Source organism: Gorilla gorilla, chromosome 16 (genome assembly GCF_029281585.2).
Source record: "Gorilla gorilla gorilla isolate KB3781 chromosome 16, NHGRI_mGorGor1-v2.1_pri, whole genome shotgun sequence".
NCBI lineage: Eukaryota > Metazoa > Chordata > Mammalia > Primates > Hominidae > Gorilla > Gorilla gorilla.
Genome location: NC_073240.2, coordinates 90,484,787 through 90,503,550, shown reverse-complemented (window position 1 = coordinate 90,503,550; position 18,764 = coordinate 90,484,787). Strand labels below are relative to the sequence as shown.

At 37.6% G+C, this 18,764-nt stretch overlaps 1 protein-coding gene across 18 annotated transcripts in view; it reads right to left on the bottom strand.

The window, feature by feature from the left end:
* FANCI (FA complementation group I) overlaps window positions 1-18,764 on the bottom strand; it is a 72,177-nt gene that overhangs the window by 24,482 nt on the left and 28,931 nt on the right. For all 18 annotated transcript variants that reach the window (XM_019010950.3, XM_063698818.1, XM_019010953.3 and 15 more), the window contains 9 exons: window positions 17,433-17,525; window positions 16,609-16,745; window positions 14,038-14,218; window positions 12,155-12,242; window positions 9,627-9,757; window positions 9,092-9,162; window positions 7,676-7,790; window positions 5,694-5,816; window positions 631-699 (listed from right to left, as the gene is read on the bottom strand). In XM_019010950.3, coding sequence (XP_018866495.1) covers window positions 631-699; window positions 5,694-5,816; window positions 7,676-7,790; window positions 9,092-9,162; window positions 9,627-9,757; window positions 12,155-12,242; window positions 14,038-14,218; window positions 16,609-16,745; window positions 17,433-17,525 — 1,008 coding nt within the window. The remainder of the gene's footprint in view (window positions 1-630; window positions 700-5,693; window positions 5,817-7,675; window positions 7,791-9,091; window positions 9,163-9,626; window positions 9,758-12,154; window positions 12,243-14,037; window positions 14,219-16,608; window positions 16,746-17,432; window positions 17,526-18,764) is intronic.

Sequence of the window (18,764 nt, the reverse complement as noted above, 5' to 3'; positions counted from 1 at the left end):
AAGCTTTTGATGGACAGTATGGGAACTTCCAATAATTTCACACATCTGAGACCTTAATTTCAAATGAAACTTCATAACTATCACAAAGCAATGGCATTGAGAGACAGCAAACAAAATGATAGACTAGGAGTCTAAAGGAACCCTCCTGGTAGAGAGTCTCTATATGAATTCTTCTAGTCTTGAAGATTAGAAGAATTTAATCTTCTAATTTAAAAATTTGTTAACTGAAAAGTGCAGAAAGGAATGTAAAAGACATCCATGTATCCATTACCCAGATTTAAGAAATAATATTTTGCTATATTTGTTTTGGATTTTTTTCTTTCAGAAATATAACATAATGGATACAGCTGCAATGGTCCTTATATAAATGGTTCTTCAAAATGTCCTTCTGACTTAGGATACAGACTGTTAATTCACAAGGATAACCGCTAGATGATGGTATTATGGCAGACAGGTAAGTGGTGACCAAGATAAGACAACCCAGAACAGCATAACATACCCACAGCATGTTCACAAAGTACCAATGTACTAGTTGGGAATTATTTTATATTTTGAAAGGTCTAAAAACCATCAACTGTCTCTCGATCCTTGATGGTCTGTTTTCCATATATCCATAAAAATGTATTTTACCTGTGAGAGCAGAGTTTGCATGACTGAATTAGCCAGCTGAGAGTTCCTTCGAAGAACATCATAAAACCCCTAAGAGGAATCAAAGAGAAGAAATAAGCGCTTTAACAGAGATACTAGTGATTTGGACAATCATAACTTAAAAATAACACTTTCTTTATCCTCTTCTCAGTTTTTTCCTATTGAGACCATATTTGACGGTCCTAAATGCCCTAATATAAATGACCATATTTTTTTCCCACCCAAAATGTCCTAGTCTTAGTTAAGAACTGCTCAGAGTAAAATCCTGGGGAAGCCAGGTGCAGTAACTCACACCTATAATCCCAGCACTGTGGGAGGCTGAGACAGGCAGATCACTTGAGGCCAAGAGATCGAGACCAGCCTGGCCAACACAGCAAAACCCTGTCTCTACTAAAAAATACAAAAATTAGCCAGGTGTGGTGGCACATGCCTGTAATCACAGCTACTTGGGAGGCTGAGATATGAAGGTTGCAGTGAGCTGAGATCACACCAGTGCACTCCAGCCTGGGCAATAGAGCAAAACTCTGTCTCAAAAAAAAAAAAAAAAAAAAAAAATCCTGGGGAGAACTTTCTTTCTGGAACCTGGAAAAGAGGTTATACAGTTCATCTGTGAGTAAAAGCAAATGAGAATTGATCAAAAAAATTTTTTTGTTTAAAGAAAAGAAACAGGCCAGACACAGTGGCTCATGCCTCTAATCCCAGCACTTTGGAAGGCCAAGGCAGGAGGGATCACCTGAGGTCAGGAGGTCGAGACCAGCCTGGTCAACATGGTGAAACCCCATCTCTACTAAAAATATAAAAATTATCCAGGCATGGTGATGCACGCCTGTGATCCCAGCTACTTGGGAGGCTGAGGCAGGAGAATCGCTTAAACTAGGGATGGGGAGGTTGTGGTGAGCTGAGACCCGAGACTGCACCACTGCATTCCAGTCTGGGCAACAGAGTGAGACTCCATCGGAAAGGAAAGGAAAAAGGGGAAAGGGGAAAGGAATGGAACAAAGGAAAATTAATCCTAACAGCAATTAAAATATTTTATGAATGTGTAATAATAAAAAGACACTTTGTCTTGGCACAAAAATCTACAGGCAAAATTTTAAAATGGCATACAGAGATACATAGTACACATAAAGGAGGCAATGATGTCTGAACAAATGGTTAGCTTGGGGGAAAAGCTCCTCATATATATTATCATACAAATTCAGGATGAATAATTAAGTAGCTAAACGTCAAAAACAAATGCATAAAAAAAAAAAAACCTCAAAGAAAATGTTAGTGAATATTCATTGGAAGGATTTGGACTTTCTACAGATAAAATAATAAAGATGGGCCGGGCACGGTAGCTCATGCTTTTAATCCCAGCACTTTGGAAGACTGAGGCAGGAGGATCGCTTGAAGCCAGGGCATTTGAGACCATCCTGGGCAACAAAGTGAGACCCTGTCTCTACAAAAGGTTAAAAAAACAAACAAACAGAAAAATTAGCTGGGTGCAGTGACTTGTGCCTATGGTCCCAATCGTTTGGGGATGGGGTTGAGGCAAGAGGATTATTCGAGCCTAGGAGCTGGAGGCTGCAGTGAGTTAGACTGCACCCGTGCACTCCAGCCTGGATAACAGAGCAAGACTCTGTCTCTTAAAAAAAAAAAAAAAAAAAAAAGAATAGAAGACATCTCAGAAGAAGAAAATCAATAGATTTAGTAACCAAAAATTATTATTTCTTTAAGTCTAAAAGGATCATATTAAAAAAAAAGCAAATGGCAATCTGGCATACACTTGCAACTAATATGACAAGTTTTATCACTACATAAGGTATTTTTATATACCAATGATATACTAAGACTGATGAATAAATGAACAGCAATATTCTAACAGGTTTAAGTCTATGGTCCACTTCATGTTAATTTTTTTTACTTTAGAGCTAAATAAGGGTGAAGATTTTTTTGGAGGGGGAAGGGGCATATCAAGGACTGCACAAGAGTTAACACATGAAGTCTAAGACTGCCTATCCTTAGTGCACCTTTGCCAGCTGGTGGCTGAGAATTAAGCTGGTAAACAGTTACTTACACTGACACAAAGCTCACCCTAAAGAAGAGTGGCTCACTGTGCCTTAATTGTTTAAACAATGTGGTTTATACAGAATATGGGCGTACCTAATTTTATTGCAAGTTGCTTGATTGCACTTCGCAGATATTACTTTTACAAATTAAAGGTTTGTGGCAACCCTACATCAAGCAAGTCTGTCAGTACCATTTTTCCAAAAGCATGTGCTCACTGCATGTCTCTGTGTCACATTTTGGTAATTCTCATAATATTTCAAACTTTCTCATTATTATTGTATGTGTTATGGGGATCTATGATAAATGATCTTTGACATTACTATTGCAATTGGTTTGAAGAGTCACAAATTGTGTCTATATAAGATAGTGAACTTAATTGATAAATGCTGTGTATGTTCTGACTGTTCCACTGACTGGGCCATCATCCCATCTCTCCGCCTCTCCTCAGGCCTCCCTATTCCCTGAGACAAAACAATATTGAAATTAGGTCAATTAATAACCCCTACAATGACCTAGAAGTATTCAAGTGAAAGGAAGAGTCGCACGTCTCTCACTTTAAATCAAAAGCTAGAAATGATCCAGTTTAGTAAGGCATGTCACAAGCTGAGGCAAGTCAAAAGCTAGGCTTCTTGCACCAAAGAGCCAAGTTGTGAATGCAAAGAAAATGCTCTTAAAGGAAATTTAAAGTGCTATTCCAGTGAACATATGAATGATTAGAAAGCAAAACAGCCTTATTGCTGATGTGAAGAAAGTTTTAGTGGTCTGGTAAAAGACCAAGCCAGCCACAACATTCCCTTAAGTCAAAGCCTAATCCAGAGCAAGGACCAAACTCTTCAATTCTATAAAGCCTGAAAGAGATGAGGAAGCTGCCAAAGAAAAGCTGAAGCGAGCAGAGGTTGGTTCATGAGGTTTAAGGAAAGAAACCATCTCCATAACATAAAAGTGCAAGGGGCTGGGCGCAGTGGCTCACGCCTGTAATCGCAGCACTTAAGGAGGCCGAGGCGGGCAGATCACGAGGTCAAGAGATTGAGACCATCCTGGCCAACATGGTGAAACCCCAGTCTCTACTAAAAATACAAAAATTAGCTGGGTATGGTGGCGTGAGCCTATAGTCCCAGCTACTTGGGAGGTTGAGGCAGGAGAATCGCTTGAACCTGGGTGGCGGAGGTTGCAGTGAGCCGAGATTGCGCCACTGCACTCCAGCCTTGTGACAGAGTGAGACTCAAAAAAAAAAAAAAAGTGCAAGGTGAAGCAGCAAATGCTGATGGAGAAGCTGAGGCAAATTATCCAGAAGATATACGTAACATAATTGATCGAGGTGGTTATATTAAACAACAGATTTTCAGTGTAGATGAAATAGCCTTATATTGGAAGAAGACTTTATCTGGGACTTGCCTAGGTAGGGACGAGAAGTCAATGCCTGGCTTCAAAGGACAGGCTGACTGTCTTGTTAGGGGTTAATGTAGCTGCTGACTTTAAGTTGAAATCAATGCTCATTTACTATTCCAAAAATCCTAGGGCCCTTAAGAATTATGCTACATCTACTCTGCCTGTGCTCTATAAATGGAAAAGCAAAGCCTGCATGATAACACATCTGTTTATAGCATGGTTTGCTGAATATTTTAAGCCCACTGTTGAGACCTACTGCTCAGAAAAAAAAAGATTCCTCTCAAAATATTACTGCTCATTGATAGTGCACCTAGGCATCTAAGAGCTCTGATAGAAATGTACAGAAAGATGAATGTTGTTTTCATATATGCTACCACAATATCCTCTGGGTGAGTTATATGCTAATCACAAGTCAGTAGTTGTATTTCTCTTAGCTGTACTGTCATAATAACTAGTGATTTAATCAGACGTTCAGTAAACTGTTGAAAACCCAGTGCAAAAAGAAAAAGAAGTTGCTTTTATAAAAACTAAGTTAGGCCAGGCATGGTGGCTCACGCCTGTAATCCCAATACTTTGGGATGCTGAGACAGGTGGATCACTTGAGGCCAGGAGTACAAGACCAGCCTGGCCAACATGGTGAAATCCCATCTCTAGTAAAAATACAAAAATCAGCTGGGCATGGTGGTGCATGGCTGTAATCCCACGTACTTGGGAGGTTGAGAAGCAGGAGAACTGCTTGAACCTAGGAGATGGAGGATGGAGGCTGCAGTGAACCGAGATTGTGTCACTGCACTCCAGCCTGGGTGACAGAGCGAGACTCTGTCCCAAAGAAAAAAAAACTAAGTTCAATGTTTGGACAGTCAGTCTCTCAAACCAATTTCTGATAAATTAGAGGTAACACAATTGTAAAAAGAGAAAAAACTGAAGCTATCTAAAAGATTTTTGTGCTAAACTATATCTGAGGTAGCTTAAAGTTTTTATACCACTTTAGGTAAACACAAATTTGAAACTATAGGCAATAAATTAAGGGTATGGGTTTGTATGAGAGGCAGGAAGTAAACTTGTAATCATTAACAAAGCAAAACAAAGGACTTAGTCTTAAGACTGGCAAATTTATAGTATATTTAAATATTTCAAATTAAAATAAAATATTTAAGGTCTATCAACTGTGTTTTATGATTTCTCACCTTAAAAAAATTTTTTTTAGAGACAAGGTCTCACTCTGTTGCCTGGGTTGGAGTGCAGTGGTGTAATCATAGCTCACTGCAGCCTCACTGCTGGGATCCTCCTGCCTCAGCCTCCTGAGTAGCTGGGACCACGGGCACATGCCACCACACTCAGCTAATGTTTTTTATTTTCTTATTTTTTGTAAAGACAGAGTCTTGCTTGATCCTCCTGCCTTGGCCTCACAAGATGTTGAGATTACAGGTGTGAGCCACTGTGCCCTGCCTTAAACAACTTTTTGACTAAACATCACTAGCTACTGGTGCTGACTACATCAAGTAAGAGCATAGCTACTGTACTTTTATAATCAGGAAAGAAATTACTAAAATAAAAATTATTAGTTGGGGGTTTGCTACATTCTTTCCATTCTACGGACTTACCTCATAAAGCATGAGTCGAACATCAGCTTGCTGGCTTAAGCATCTCCTCAAACTATCCATGATCTCAAGGCAAAAAGTTTCATTGGCGACAGAATTGTAATGGCTGTGAACATCCACATGAACCTGAAAGGAAGACAGGCCAGTTCACGTCTATCTTACCAAAGCTGTTTCCAATAAGGAGCTAAACGAGCCTATGTTCTTGGTCAAAAAAAACTTAGCTTTCTCCACATGCCAAACCCCAGGGGTGAGACACACAGTATAATCATTACCATGCAGTAGTAAGTGTCACTCTTATTCTGGTTTGGAATAAGAGAATTTTTAAGCATTTTAACAAAATTAACTGTTCATATTCCTTAAGATTTCCTTGACAATATCAATTGCTTAGGAAGGTACACTGCTTATTTCAAGCCACTAGAATCCAGTAGTAATAATATACATAATTTTATTTAAAAGGTCTAAGACTTCTTCAATAGCTAGAAGAATCTCACTCTTCCACAAATTCTAGAAAGGTTTAGAGGAAGACAGTCTTTTGTTTAGAAATGGACATGACAAAGAACTGACATCCTTTGTGTAAATTACATAATAAAATCAGCAATTATAGACCAAGAATTCCTAATCCTTACTCCAGGCATCACAGTAATGTAGTTCATACTGCCTGAGGCCAAATCCTTCTTCCTCCCTTTCTTGGTTATATAACCTTGGGCAAGTTATTTAACCTGGCTCAGCCTCAGTTTCCCTGTCTTTAAAATGGGGATAATAACACACAAATGATACCTAGTGTTCCTAATATTTAATCTATGCTATATGTTATAGACAAAGCTTTATGAAGTTATACCAAAGCAATAAAGTGAGGATTCCTAGTCAAACTGTTATATATAAATATGTCTCCTATTTATAAATCTTATAGTACATCATTTAAATTATGAAGACAATTTTATTGCTCCAAAGCCTAGATTACCAGATTATTATAAAAAGTTTTGTTTTCTCAGATTACAAGGTGTAATATATGTTCCTGTGCAAAGTAAATACACTGACATAAGAAAATGGGATAATAATAGTATCTAGCCTCAGAGGACTGCTGTGAAGATTAAATGAGATAATAAATGTAAAGCACTTTAGCACAATATCTAGCACCGTGCTATCCAAAAGAAATATAATATGGGCCGGGTGTGGTGGTTCATGCCTGTAATCCCAGCACTTTGGGAGGCCGAGGCGAGTGGATCACGAGGTCAGGAGATCGAGACCTCCTGACTAACACAATGAAACCCCATCTCTACTAAAAATACAAAAAATTAGCCAGGCACGGTAGCAGGCGCCTGTAGTCCCAGCTACTCGGGAGGCTGAGGCAGGACAATGGTGTGAACCCGGGAGGCAGAGCTTGCAGTGAGTTGCAGTGAGCCGAGATCGCGCCACTGCACTCCAGCCTGGGCGGCAGAGACTGACTCCGTCTCAAAAAAAAAAAAAAAAAGAAAGAAATATAATATGAACCACAAATGCAAGCCATGTATGTAATTTTATATTTTCTAGTAGCCACATTAAAAAAGTAAAGAGAAAGAGATAAAGTCAAATTTTAATGTTTTCTGTAACCCAACACATACAAAATTCTCTCTGAAAATGTAATCAATATTAAAAATTATTAGATTTTTACATTCTTTTATTTCAAAATCTGGTATGAATTTTCCATGTATAGCACAACACAATGTGGACTAGCCACATTTCAATCAAATGTTCCTTTCAATAGCCACACTGAGGACAGTGGCTACCATACTGGATAGCACAGTTTAGCATACAGTAAATCTGCCATTAATGAGTGTTAGCCAATATCATCATCATCATCATCATCAGCACCATCATCATCAACAGACTCTTTAGTTCTAGGATCATTCTTACAACCATAACAGGAATAAAAGAAAACAGTGTGCATTTCATCAATGCACATGAATGATATGCACACACTACAAGTTAACATAAATAATTCTTACCTGACTGACACTAAGAGACTGACTGCACTGAGAGGATGACAGGCTGCCTAAAACTTTAAAGTTCTTCAGGAGCAGCAAAAACCCAGCAACTGCAGATTTTCGGGCATCAAGCTGGCTAGCTCAGAAATAGAGAAGTTAACAAACAGTACTATTTCACAGGAATATGCTTCTGAGTCAGAAAAATCCAGCTAGTTGCATACAGAGAAGGCATATGTATAAACAATGAAGCGCAGAGCAAAACAAAGTGAATTTATGTACTCAAAATAAGGTATCAGCTGTTCAAAGCAATTTATAGTACAGAAATTCAACTGACTTTTTTCAATACTTAACTCATGATACTCTACTTCCTTCTATCCTGCTCTCAAGTCTATGTGAGGAATAAGAAGAGTGCTGAGAGACTGTAAAAATGGCTGGTTACTCAAATGTAAGAAATTGCTGATTTTGCCATGTTTGAAGGAGTGCTTCCCCTTCATATGCTCTCTTTCATCATAGGATAATGTAATATTTGATGCCATGTAAACTGTCCATCCAGAAAATGTCACACTTGTCTTCTCACTGAGGCGCAATGATTAATTCATGTTAAAGACGTTACAACATAATATCTCAGTCTATTAGCTATGCCTTTGGGTGAGGAGTAACAAAAACTTATAATTCTAGAACAAAGATAATAGCATATGGCTTAGTTGTTCCTCTGGACACCCATGAATATATTATAATATGGCCAATATGATATTAATTGGGCATCTTATCCTCAAAGTACCAAATGTTTTTCACATATTACTGTCTTATATTTTTAGGAGATGGCAAGATCATCTCTAGCTTATATACTAAGAAATAAAGGAAGAGATGTTAGGAGGGATTGGCTAAGCTACAAATAAAACTCATTCCCCTCAACAATTAATTTGATCTACTAGCCTCTAGATCATAATTCAGATGTTCACTAAAATGAGATTCTTAAGTATATTCTTCTTGACTAAGGTACTTTCCCCTTTGGAACTGCTGCCAGCTCAGGTTTCAGAGTATTTGACACTAGAACATTACCCTGAAGATTATTCTAATGTAATAGACCAAAGTACTCGACATCACAAGCTCTGATGTTAGACCTGACTTTGAATCCTTGCTCCACCACCAACTACTGTTTTACTTTTGGAAAGTCACTCATCTTCTCTAAGCCTAAGTTTTCTTATCTGTAAAATGGGAATTGCAATAATTCTTACTTCATAGGGTTGCTCTGAAGACTAAATGAAAAAAGCACATAAAGCACTTAGCAAAATGCCTTATTTGATGAAATTGCTCTGCGGGGCTAGGAATTCTCATGATCACTGTGAACAGGTGGTATTAGGAGATGGCAGAGATAACTTTAGCTCAAACATCAGATGACAACGTCTTCCTATGATATAAAAAGATGCTACATACTTGGCAAACATAGCTTTCCGAAGGACAAGTATCAAGGAGTCTCTCATTGACATGCTGACTTTGAGAAGGGGCTGAAAAAGAATCAGTGGGTAAAAACAGAACAAGTTTGCTTAATAGCCTTAGGTCATTTCTACCCAATACTGTTACCATATGACTTCTATAAGGAAGCTTACTTCTGTTTTATATACGTTTTAATGTTTATTACAGTTAACAAGGACAATAGTATACTCTGAAACACTAAAATGAAACTGGTTGCGAATGCCTTTGTAAATCTATTGTACTCAATAATGTTCTAAGAGAGTTTTAATTACTTCATTAACTTGAAAATGAGTTGAGAGAATAGTGTTATGGATAGGAAATAAACCTGGAAAACAGTCTTGCTCAATGCTCTTACCCTTTTAATGCAAATTTTATGTTTCAGACTAAAGTGGAATAGAATTTCTTAGACATATATATTTATACAGAAATGCATCAGGCTTCCACTAGACAGTTAAACCTCAGTTTTGGCAAGTTACCTGGGAATCTGAAGACTTACCTGCACTGCCTTAAGCAGCCTTTGTACAGTCTGAAGGGGCAGAAAGGACAAATAGTCAAAAGCTTCTGTGACTTTAGAAGAACAACTTTGAAGAACTAAGGGTGCATACATGACGATATTTGAAAGCAGGTCTGAAAAACAGAATCTATAATCAGTTGTCTCAAATAACTAAAGATAACTGAAATAAAAGAAAAATACGGAGAAAGAAATGTAAAGTCTTTTGTTTCCTTTCTCAAATAAGTCAAGTATACTGCAATACAAATTTCTACTGATTCTATATATACTTTTTCTCCAATGTAACCAGGATAATTTTAGCTTTTTTCTGATAGTTTCAATTTCTATAAAAATTAAACTGCCTAAAAGAAAGGAAGAAACCGATTACACTGCCTAGACATAAGTAGTAGCACACATCTTCTTATTTCTAAGCTAAAATAAATCAATAAATATTTCTGAATTTTTACTATGCACAAGCATAATATGGTCCTATTAGGAACATAAAAGTATAAAACATAGTCTTTCTTCAAAAATTTTAATAATTTAGTTGGAAGTAAAAAGATTTTTTAAAGAATTAAAGAGGTAAATCACAGAGCAATATCAAATATCTATTAATTCCAAACATAGTTTATTGCCTACCAAATGGTAAAGGGAGAGTTTAAATAGGAGTTCAAAGGAAGAAGAGCTCATTATGAGTTGGTATATATTAGGAAAGCAATGAGGAGAAGGAACTTAAACTAGGTTCTAAAAGATGGGGAACATTTAAATGCACGAAGAACCAGAAAGACCTACATATATAAAGGGAAAAGTATGAGTAAAGGTATGAGAAAGGTAAGTATAAGACATATTCAGAAGATGGTAGGGAAATCAATGATGCTGGGGTGAAGAATCCAGGAAAGTAAATAACTGACTTTAACATTGGAAAGGTAGGGTGGGATCAACTTGTCAAGCACCTTCGGTGCCAGGATAAAGAACTGACAATCTGGCCGGGTGTGGTGGCTCACGCCTGTAATCCCAGCACTTTGGAAGGCTGAGGCAGGTGGATCACGAGGTCAAGAGATTGAGACCATCCTGGCCAACATGGTGAAACACCATCCCTACTAAAAATACAAAAATTAGCTGGGTGTGGTGGCGCGTGCCTGCAGTCCCGGCTACTCTCAAGGCTGAGGCAGGAGAATTGCTTGAACCCGGGAGGCGGAGGTTGCAGTGAGCTGAGATAACACCACTGCACTCCAGCCTGGGTGACAGAGTGAGACTCCATCTCAAAAAACAAACAAACAAAAAGAGCTGACAATTTACTAAAGAACATATTGATGATTTTGTAGTCATAAGGTGGTATTTTAAGAATACTAATCTGTAGTAATATGCAGGTTAAATTGCTGCAGGGAGAAGAAAAAGCCAGGAAACCAGTTAGAAAGCTGTGGCAGTAGTCTAAATTCAAGGTTGTAAGAATAGGAATTAGACACTGGATGTGAGGTTGGGAGGAGGAGGGAATAAAAAGATAGAAACAATAACAGTATGAGGGAGAAAAATGACAGAACTTAGGTACTAAGTGTGTTTGAGAAAATAAAAGGTAATTCCAGCCTCCAGGACCTGGAGAACCACGCTTCAAATAATGGAAATAGGAGCAATGAAAAGGAAAATTTGTTTGAAGGGAACTGTATTATATTTGAGGTAAAAGAAAAACTGGTCACAGGCAGGAAAAGAAGCAGACTCTTACAGTAATCAGAGAACTTACCTAAAATGTTTCAGGGGAGTTATAAACAGTGATGAATGACGCAGAGAAATTTTTAAAATTGGTGATGAAGGCTAGTAAATTTAGACATTAGGAGTTATGTATTAAAAACAGCAAATTCAGGCCAAGCATGGTGGCTCACGCCTGTAATCCCAGCACTTTGGGAAGCTAAGGTGGGTGGATCACCTGAAGTCAGGAGTTCGAGACCAGCCTGGCCAGCATGGCGAAACCCTGCCTCTATTAATAATACAAAAATTAACTGGGTGTGGTAGCATGCGCCTGTAATCCCAGCTACTGAGGAGGCTGAGACACGAGAACTGCGTGAACCCAGGAGACAGAGGTTGCAGTGAGCTGAGGTTGCGCCACTGCACTCCAGGCAACAGAGTGAAACTGTGTCTAAAAAAGAAACAACAACAACAACAACAACAACAAAACAGCAAATTCAGAGGTTACCAGAGAGAAATACTATGCAGTTCAAATGTCAAGGCTAAAAGGACCAGGAAGTCAATGAGTGGCAGCAGCAGGACAACACTCATCTGAGAGGTATTAACAAAAAGAGAAAATGTTGAGCAAAATGGAAGTTTTACTTATTGGTTAATTGTTGCTTTCCTTACTAACAGCTACAGCCTTTTTGACAACTGACAATCCCAGACAACATAAATGGATTTCCTTTATTGGCATCCTATCAAAGATACTGCATTTAAATGCTCATTAAAATTTTTTTCCCAGGACCAAATGATTATGACATTTAAATGAAAATATTTCTAAAAACTTTATTCATTCTTTCAAAGTTGAATACCTAAGAAATGACTGATGGGAGAAGATGCTCTGGTAACAACCCTGTTGAGGACCTGCTCCAAAATTTCTTGTCTGATCATCTCATGGATCTAAAAAGAAAAGAATAAATAAAATATTCCTGGGTGACCCTTCAGCTTTTAAGTATATCAATGCATGTCAGGCAGGATGAAGAACCGTTTGGATATGAGTAAAACTCAAAAAATCAGAATATAATGTGAATCATCTGGAAAGACATAATCACTCAACTTTCCCCTTGTTCTGTGCTTAGATGATTCATTAGTAGGATAAATACCATGTTTATTAGCCTAAAAGTACAGATCACATTAAAGTATTGCTACATATAAGGTTCAGCATCAAACAGGATCAATTCTACTTAGGTATCCATTACCTGACAATATCCATATTCCTGACAGTATACATAACTTTTATTCTAAAAATTAAAATGTAAAAGCCCATGAAGATTTCTAGAAACTTAAAAGATCTTCCCTAACCCCTTTCTCAGTTTCTAGAAGCACAGCAGTTGCTGTTAAAAAGACCCATTCTGAATTTTCACTTGAATTGTAGTTAAAATTCTTACTTGAACTTGATTACTTTATGGTACAGACTAATTCGTTCAGACCTCAGACTGTTAGTGACTTAGTAGCAATTTATAAAGATGCCTTGATAAAGCCGACATCTACGTGAAATCAAATGGAGCCTCTTTAGTTTTGAAAAATAATAATTTAAATACAAAAACATACTCTAAGATAATGTCTTTAACAATATCACTGTTAAGCAGGGTAATTTATATCATCAAATACACTGATAACTCTCAAGAACTATTCTGACATTTACTTCATAGTTCTGGATTAGAACACTAGATTTACATTTAGATCAGCCTCCCAAATAAACATTTTCAGCAGACACTCTTGGTGTGTAGCTACATTAAACAACTGAACATCAAGAAGACTTAGAGGAATTACTAGAAAAGTTGTTTAACCTCAGATATGATCTAACATTTTTTTATTCAAGAGAAAATAAATTTTTGAAAACTGTTTCAGAAATTAAGATTGAGATGTCAGTGATAATTTGGTAATAATGTCAAAAAAATGTACATTTCCCATTTTGGTTTCTTCAGAAACAATGAACCAATAAGTATGATTCTTTTTTTTTTTTTTTTTTTTTGAGATAGGATCTCACTTTGTTACCCAGGCTGGAGTGCAGTGGTGCAAACACAGCTCACTGTAGCCTTGACTTCCTGGGCTCAAGTGATCCACCTCAGTCACCTAAGTAGCTGGGACTGCAGGTGCGCGCCACCACACCTGGCTAATTTTTGTGTTTTTTGTAGAGATGAGGTTTCGCCACGTTGCCCAGGCTGGTCTCAAACTCCTGAGCTCAAGTGATCTGCCCACCTCAGCCTCCCAAAGTGTTGGGATTATAGGCTTGAGCCACCATGCCCGACCAAGCATGATTCTTTTTTTGTTTTATTTTCAGTAAAAATTCATAAGCATGATTCTTTAAGCTTGATGCTCTACAGTGACCTAAAAAAATTTATTCTGTGTAAAGGAACAGCATTAAAACAAAATAAAACAAAAACTAGAAATGGTTTACTGCTGGAAGAAGAAGGAAAAATCATGAAAAAGCTATCTTATATTCAAACTTCTAGGTCAGAAACAATTGGATTAAGTGGAATAAATGAAAAACTTACATAAAAGAATAAGTAAGTAAGTATTCCATCAAACTGGATCTATAATGTTTCAATATTATCCTAATCTCTGTCATATATCCTCTGTCAAACTAATACATACTCAAATTTCCTTGTCCACCAAACTCCCAGGCAAATGCCAAGCCCTACTTGGATTATTTAAACAAAATTAGGGAGTGGTTGCCAAAATAGTGTCTCACCTTAAAAGTTTCCAACAGGATATTAGCTCCGAGCTTACATGCATGCTGGTTTGGCATTCTAGAAAGACTTGGGCTGGTTTCAATAGTTTTTCCATCATGAACCTTCTTTGGCCCATATGAATCCATCAAAATGAAACCAAGTTCTACGAGGCCCTGAGTAACATGGTCCCAACTATGAACACTACAAGAAAACAAAGCTTAGTTAAAAAAGAAAAACTTAGTGAGATATTCTTACCTTTATACTCATTGCCCTGTTATACATCTCCCAAACTTGACCTAGATAATCAACGTACTCTGCATATAAACCTTTTCTTTACACACATCGTCTGACAGAATTCTGAATTCCTAAATGTACCATAACGGGAACAGCAGGCAAGTGGTCTCCAGTGACACACAGAATACTGGGAAAATCCAGAAGCTAGACAGTATTAAAAAAATTAAAGATTCCTATTCAAGATTTCATGATGAGAAGTTCATTGCTGCCTCTTCTATTACCCTACAGCACTGACAACGCTTATGTAGAGGCTTACAAATTAGCTCCCCTCCATAGACAGAGATTCTCTAGGAGAGAGGTCATAGCATAGTCATATTTTTACCCACATTGCTTAGCACAAGGGTGGCATATAAAAGACACTCAGTAGATATTTATACTATAAATGGATGAGTGATCTGGTGTCAACAGCATAAGCTAAAACTACAAATAATCTTTTGTAAAAGAGTAGAATCATTGGTGGTTTTATACCACTTAATGTTATACCCCACAGTGGAAATAATGTGAATATAACCTTTATCCATTATATCTGTTAAATTGCAACAAATTATAATGCAGCACTACAGAATGAAGTAGACAGTTATGGATAAATTATAACACTTTAACAGAGTTAACAATATTCATACTCTGAAGAGCCAAAAATTCAATTACATAAAATGGAGAATGCATTATTTAAAGGTTCATTAACTGACTGGGGCAAGCATGTGTAACTAACCAGCCAGTTATTTTAGAGGATCTAATAAGGCTATCCAAATATCTCCCGGCTGAGGTTTGGTCCCACCCAGTGGCAAGTACCCACTCCAGGCTAATTATACATGGAGATGCTTTCAAGTCCTATGACGGTTGAGATTTCCAGAAGATGTGAAGCTTTCCAGGAATTTCCTGGTTAGTGAGTACCTCCTTCTTTAGCCCAACTTTAAGAGATTGGGTTGGGAAAATACTGGAGACACAACTATAAACCTCAGGAAAAAGAATAATCAGATACAAAGATTAAAAAGCTTTAAGGCCTAACAATGGGTAAAACACTCAAACAATAAACTCTAATTTCAAATTTGCCCTACTGCAAAGCTCATGTAAATTCAATCTATTAATAAACAAGAATTCCAGGCCTAGAAGAGGCCTACCATAAATTAACCTTAAATTATGAAACTTTAAAATATATTTAATACACAGTGAAAGCATGACATAGTAAAGACTGTTACAACAGCTAATGTATATCCTGAAATTAAAATAAAAACCAGGACAGTTACTGATGTTTTCCATGTGGTTTTAAATGAATTTGTCTAAACTGGCTAATCAATAATTCAATTCCAACCGTAAGCTCCAAATTTCAACAAAGTAAATAAAACTCTTAATGTTTTTTACTCACTTTAAAAAGAGGCCATGAGTCAGATGCAGTGGCATGCACCTATTGTCCCAGCTACTTGAGAGGCTGAGGCAGGAGGATCAGTTGAGCCCAGAAGATCAAGTCTAGCCTGGGCAACATAGTGAAAAGTTCCTACGTCTTCAGAAAAAAAAAAAAAAAAGAAGAAGAAAGGCCAAGCCAGGCACAGGGGTACATGCCTATAGTCCCAGCTACTGAGGTGGGAGGATCACTTGAGGCCAGGAGTTTGAGGCTTTACCGTGCTATAATAGAGCCTGTGAATAGCCATCGCACTCCAGCCTGGGCAACATAGTGAGACTGTTTCCTTTAAAAAGGAAAAGAAACGGCCAGGACCGGTGGCTCAAGTCTATAATCCCAGCACTTTGGGAGGCCAAGGCAGGTGGATCGCTTGAGCTCAGAAGTTCAAGACCAGCCTGGGCAATATGGCGAAACTCTGTCTCTACAAAAAACGCAAAAATTACTTGGGCATGGTGGAGCGTGCCTGTAATACCAGGTACTCGAGAGGTTCAGGTGGGAGGACTGCTTGAGCCCAGGAGGTCAAGGGTGCAGTGAGCCAAGATTGTGGCACTACACTCCAGCCTGGGTGACAGAGTGAGACTCTGTCTCAAAAAAAAAAAAAAGGAAAGAAAGAAAAGGAAAATAGAGAATTGTAATATCACGGAATAAACAAAAGCCAACTAATTCAGTTTTGTATGCTTGCTGTCAAGGTGGCCAAGAAACCAGGGCCTGAGATTCAAGGATATTTCCATAGGGAAAAAGTATGCTCTACCAGTTTTAAGAAACTGAACCTCGATGTGTGACGTCAACAGCTGTTAAGTCATCAGTTTCTCCTCACAGGCTGCAAGTATGATATCACATTGCATTTTCTAACATTAAACACCTTATAAACCTTTTGAGATATGGTTCACCAACTTACCTATTCTTCACTACTTCCAAGATCATGGTTGAAACATAAGATCTATGAGGAACTAGATTCTGAAGAAATTTTGAGCCTTGGAGGAGTTGAAGATCCTTAAAGCTCTTTACAACCGAAGTCTTTAAAAGATCAAGCACCTTGAGTATAGTTAATAAAAATAAATGAAAAAAAAATAAATAAAAGATCAAGCACCTAACAGAATGAAAGAAATAAGAAAATAAAGCAAATATTATAGCTCATGCTATAAATCTTAACCTTATAACTGTTCCTATGAGCTGCCATTCACATATATCCCTATGACAACTATTTTAACTAGATGAAGATGTTACAAAAATTATGACATTCAGTGGGAACTTTAAGGAGCTGAAGACAAGCCTTCCTTAAGAAAAAAGGGGGAAAAAAGGCTAAAAGTCAATATAAATATTACCCACAACCTGGAAAGAAAAAAAGTGTAAATTTCATCCTTGCAACTAACCTACTCTTGGGAAAGCTACAACACAGTAAAACTGCTGGTGAATATCCAGCTAAATTGTCCCTTCCTCCAACTGGGGCTGTGTGGTATCCTTCCACTCTTATTCCCACCTCACTACCTAGCTTACCACACAACAGGAAACGGAGGAATAAACCAAAATCCTGGAAAAGTTTTCCATCAATCCCCAGAGAACAGAGGGGACATACATGTCTTATTGCAGCTTTGCTGCTGGCAGGAAGGGGATAAAATTGTTTAGGAACGGATACAACAAAAACAGATTTCTGTGATTTTTTTTTTTTTTTTTTTTTTTTTTTACCAACTACAGAAACAAAATGGCATTTTAAAAAAATACCTGGTCCTGAAATCTTTGTATTCTTGTTACAGACAGAAGAAGAGCAATGCTGAAGGGACTTAAGTTATTATTGGAATCTCCTTGCTGTCCTACCTAAAAGAGAACAACCAAAAGGAAGTCATTTACTTACATTTTCTTTTTTTTTTTTTTTTTAAAAAAAAAAAAAAAGATTGGGTCTCTCTGTTGCCCAGGCTAGAGTGCAGTGATGCAATCATAGCTCACTGCAGCCTTGATTTCCCAGGCTCAACGGATCCTCCTGGCTTAGCCTCCCAAGTAGCTGGGACTATACCATGCCTGGCTAATTTTTTAATTTTTAATTTTTAAATTTTTTGGAGAGATGAAGTCTCACTATGTTGCCCAGGAGAGTCTCAAACTCCTGGCCTCAAGTGATCCTCCCACCTTGGTCTCTCAAAGTGCTGGGATTACAGGTGTGAACCACCACACCTGGTCCCATTACATACATCTTAAAAGTATAACAGCCTATTTAACAGTAAGTCCCTTGGCCGGGTGTGGTGGCTTATGCCTGTAATGCCAGCACTTTGGGAGACTGAGGCAGGTGGGTCACTTGAGGTCAGGAGTTCAAGATCAGTCTGGCCAACATGGTGAAACCCTGTCTTGTAAAGTAAAAAATTAGCTGGGAGTGGTGGCGCACACCTGTAATCCCAGCTACTCGGGAGGTTGAGGCAGGAGAATCACTTGAATCTGGGAGGCGAAGGTTGCAGTGAGCTCAGATTGCGCCACTGCAGCCCCCAAAAAAGTCCTTATGACTCAAGAGACATAAAAAACATTTTTTAATAGTAATAAAAATAGGTCCTTGAATGGATGAGAAATCCAAATGTAAGAGCAAAAATTGTAATATTTTTAGAGGAAAACATATAGAAAAATTTCAAGACCTTGGATTAAGTAAAGATTGCTTACATACAATACCAAAAGCATAATTTCTACAAGAAAAAATTGATAAACTGGACCTCACCAAAATTTAGAACTTTTGTACTTCAAAAGATACCATTAAGAAAATAAAAAGACAAGTCACAGACTGAGAAAAAATATTTGCTAATTATATACCTGATAAAGAACTTGTCACCATTCATAACAAAGTTATTGAAAAAATAAAAAAGAACTTGTCAGTAGAATATACAAAGAATTTTAATTAAGAAGACAAACAACACACTCAAAAAACGGGCAAAAGATTTGAATAGGCATTTCACCAAAGAAGGTATTAGAACAGTTAATGAGCACATGAAAAGATGCTCAATTATCATCAGTCATTAAGAAAATGCAAAGTTAAACCTCAATGAGGTACTGTTTCATACCCATTAGAATGGATATAAT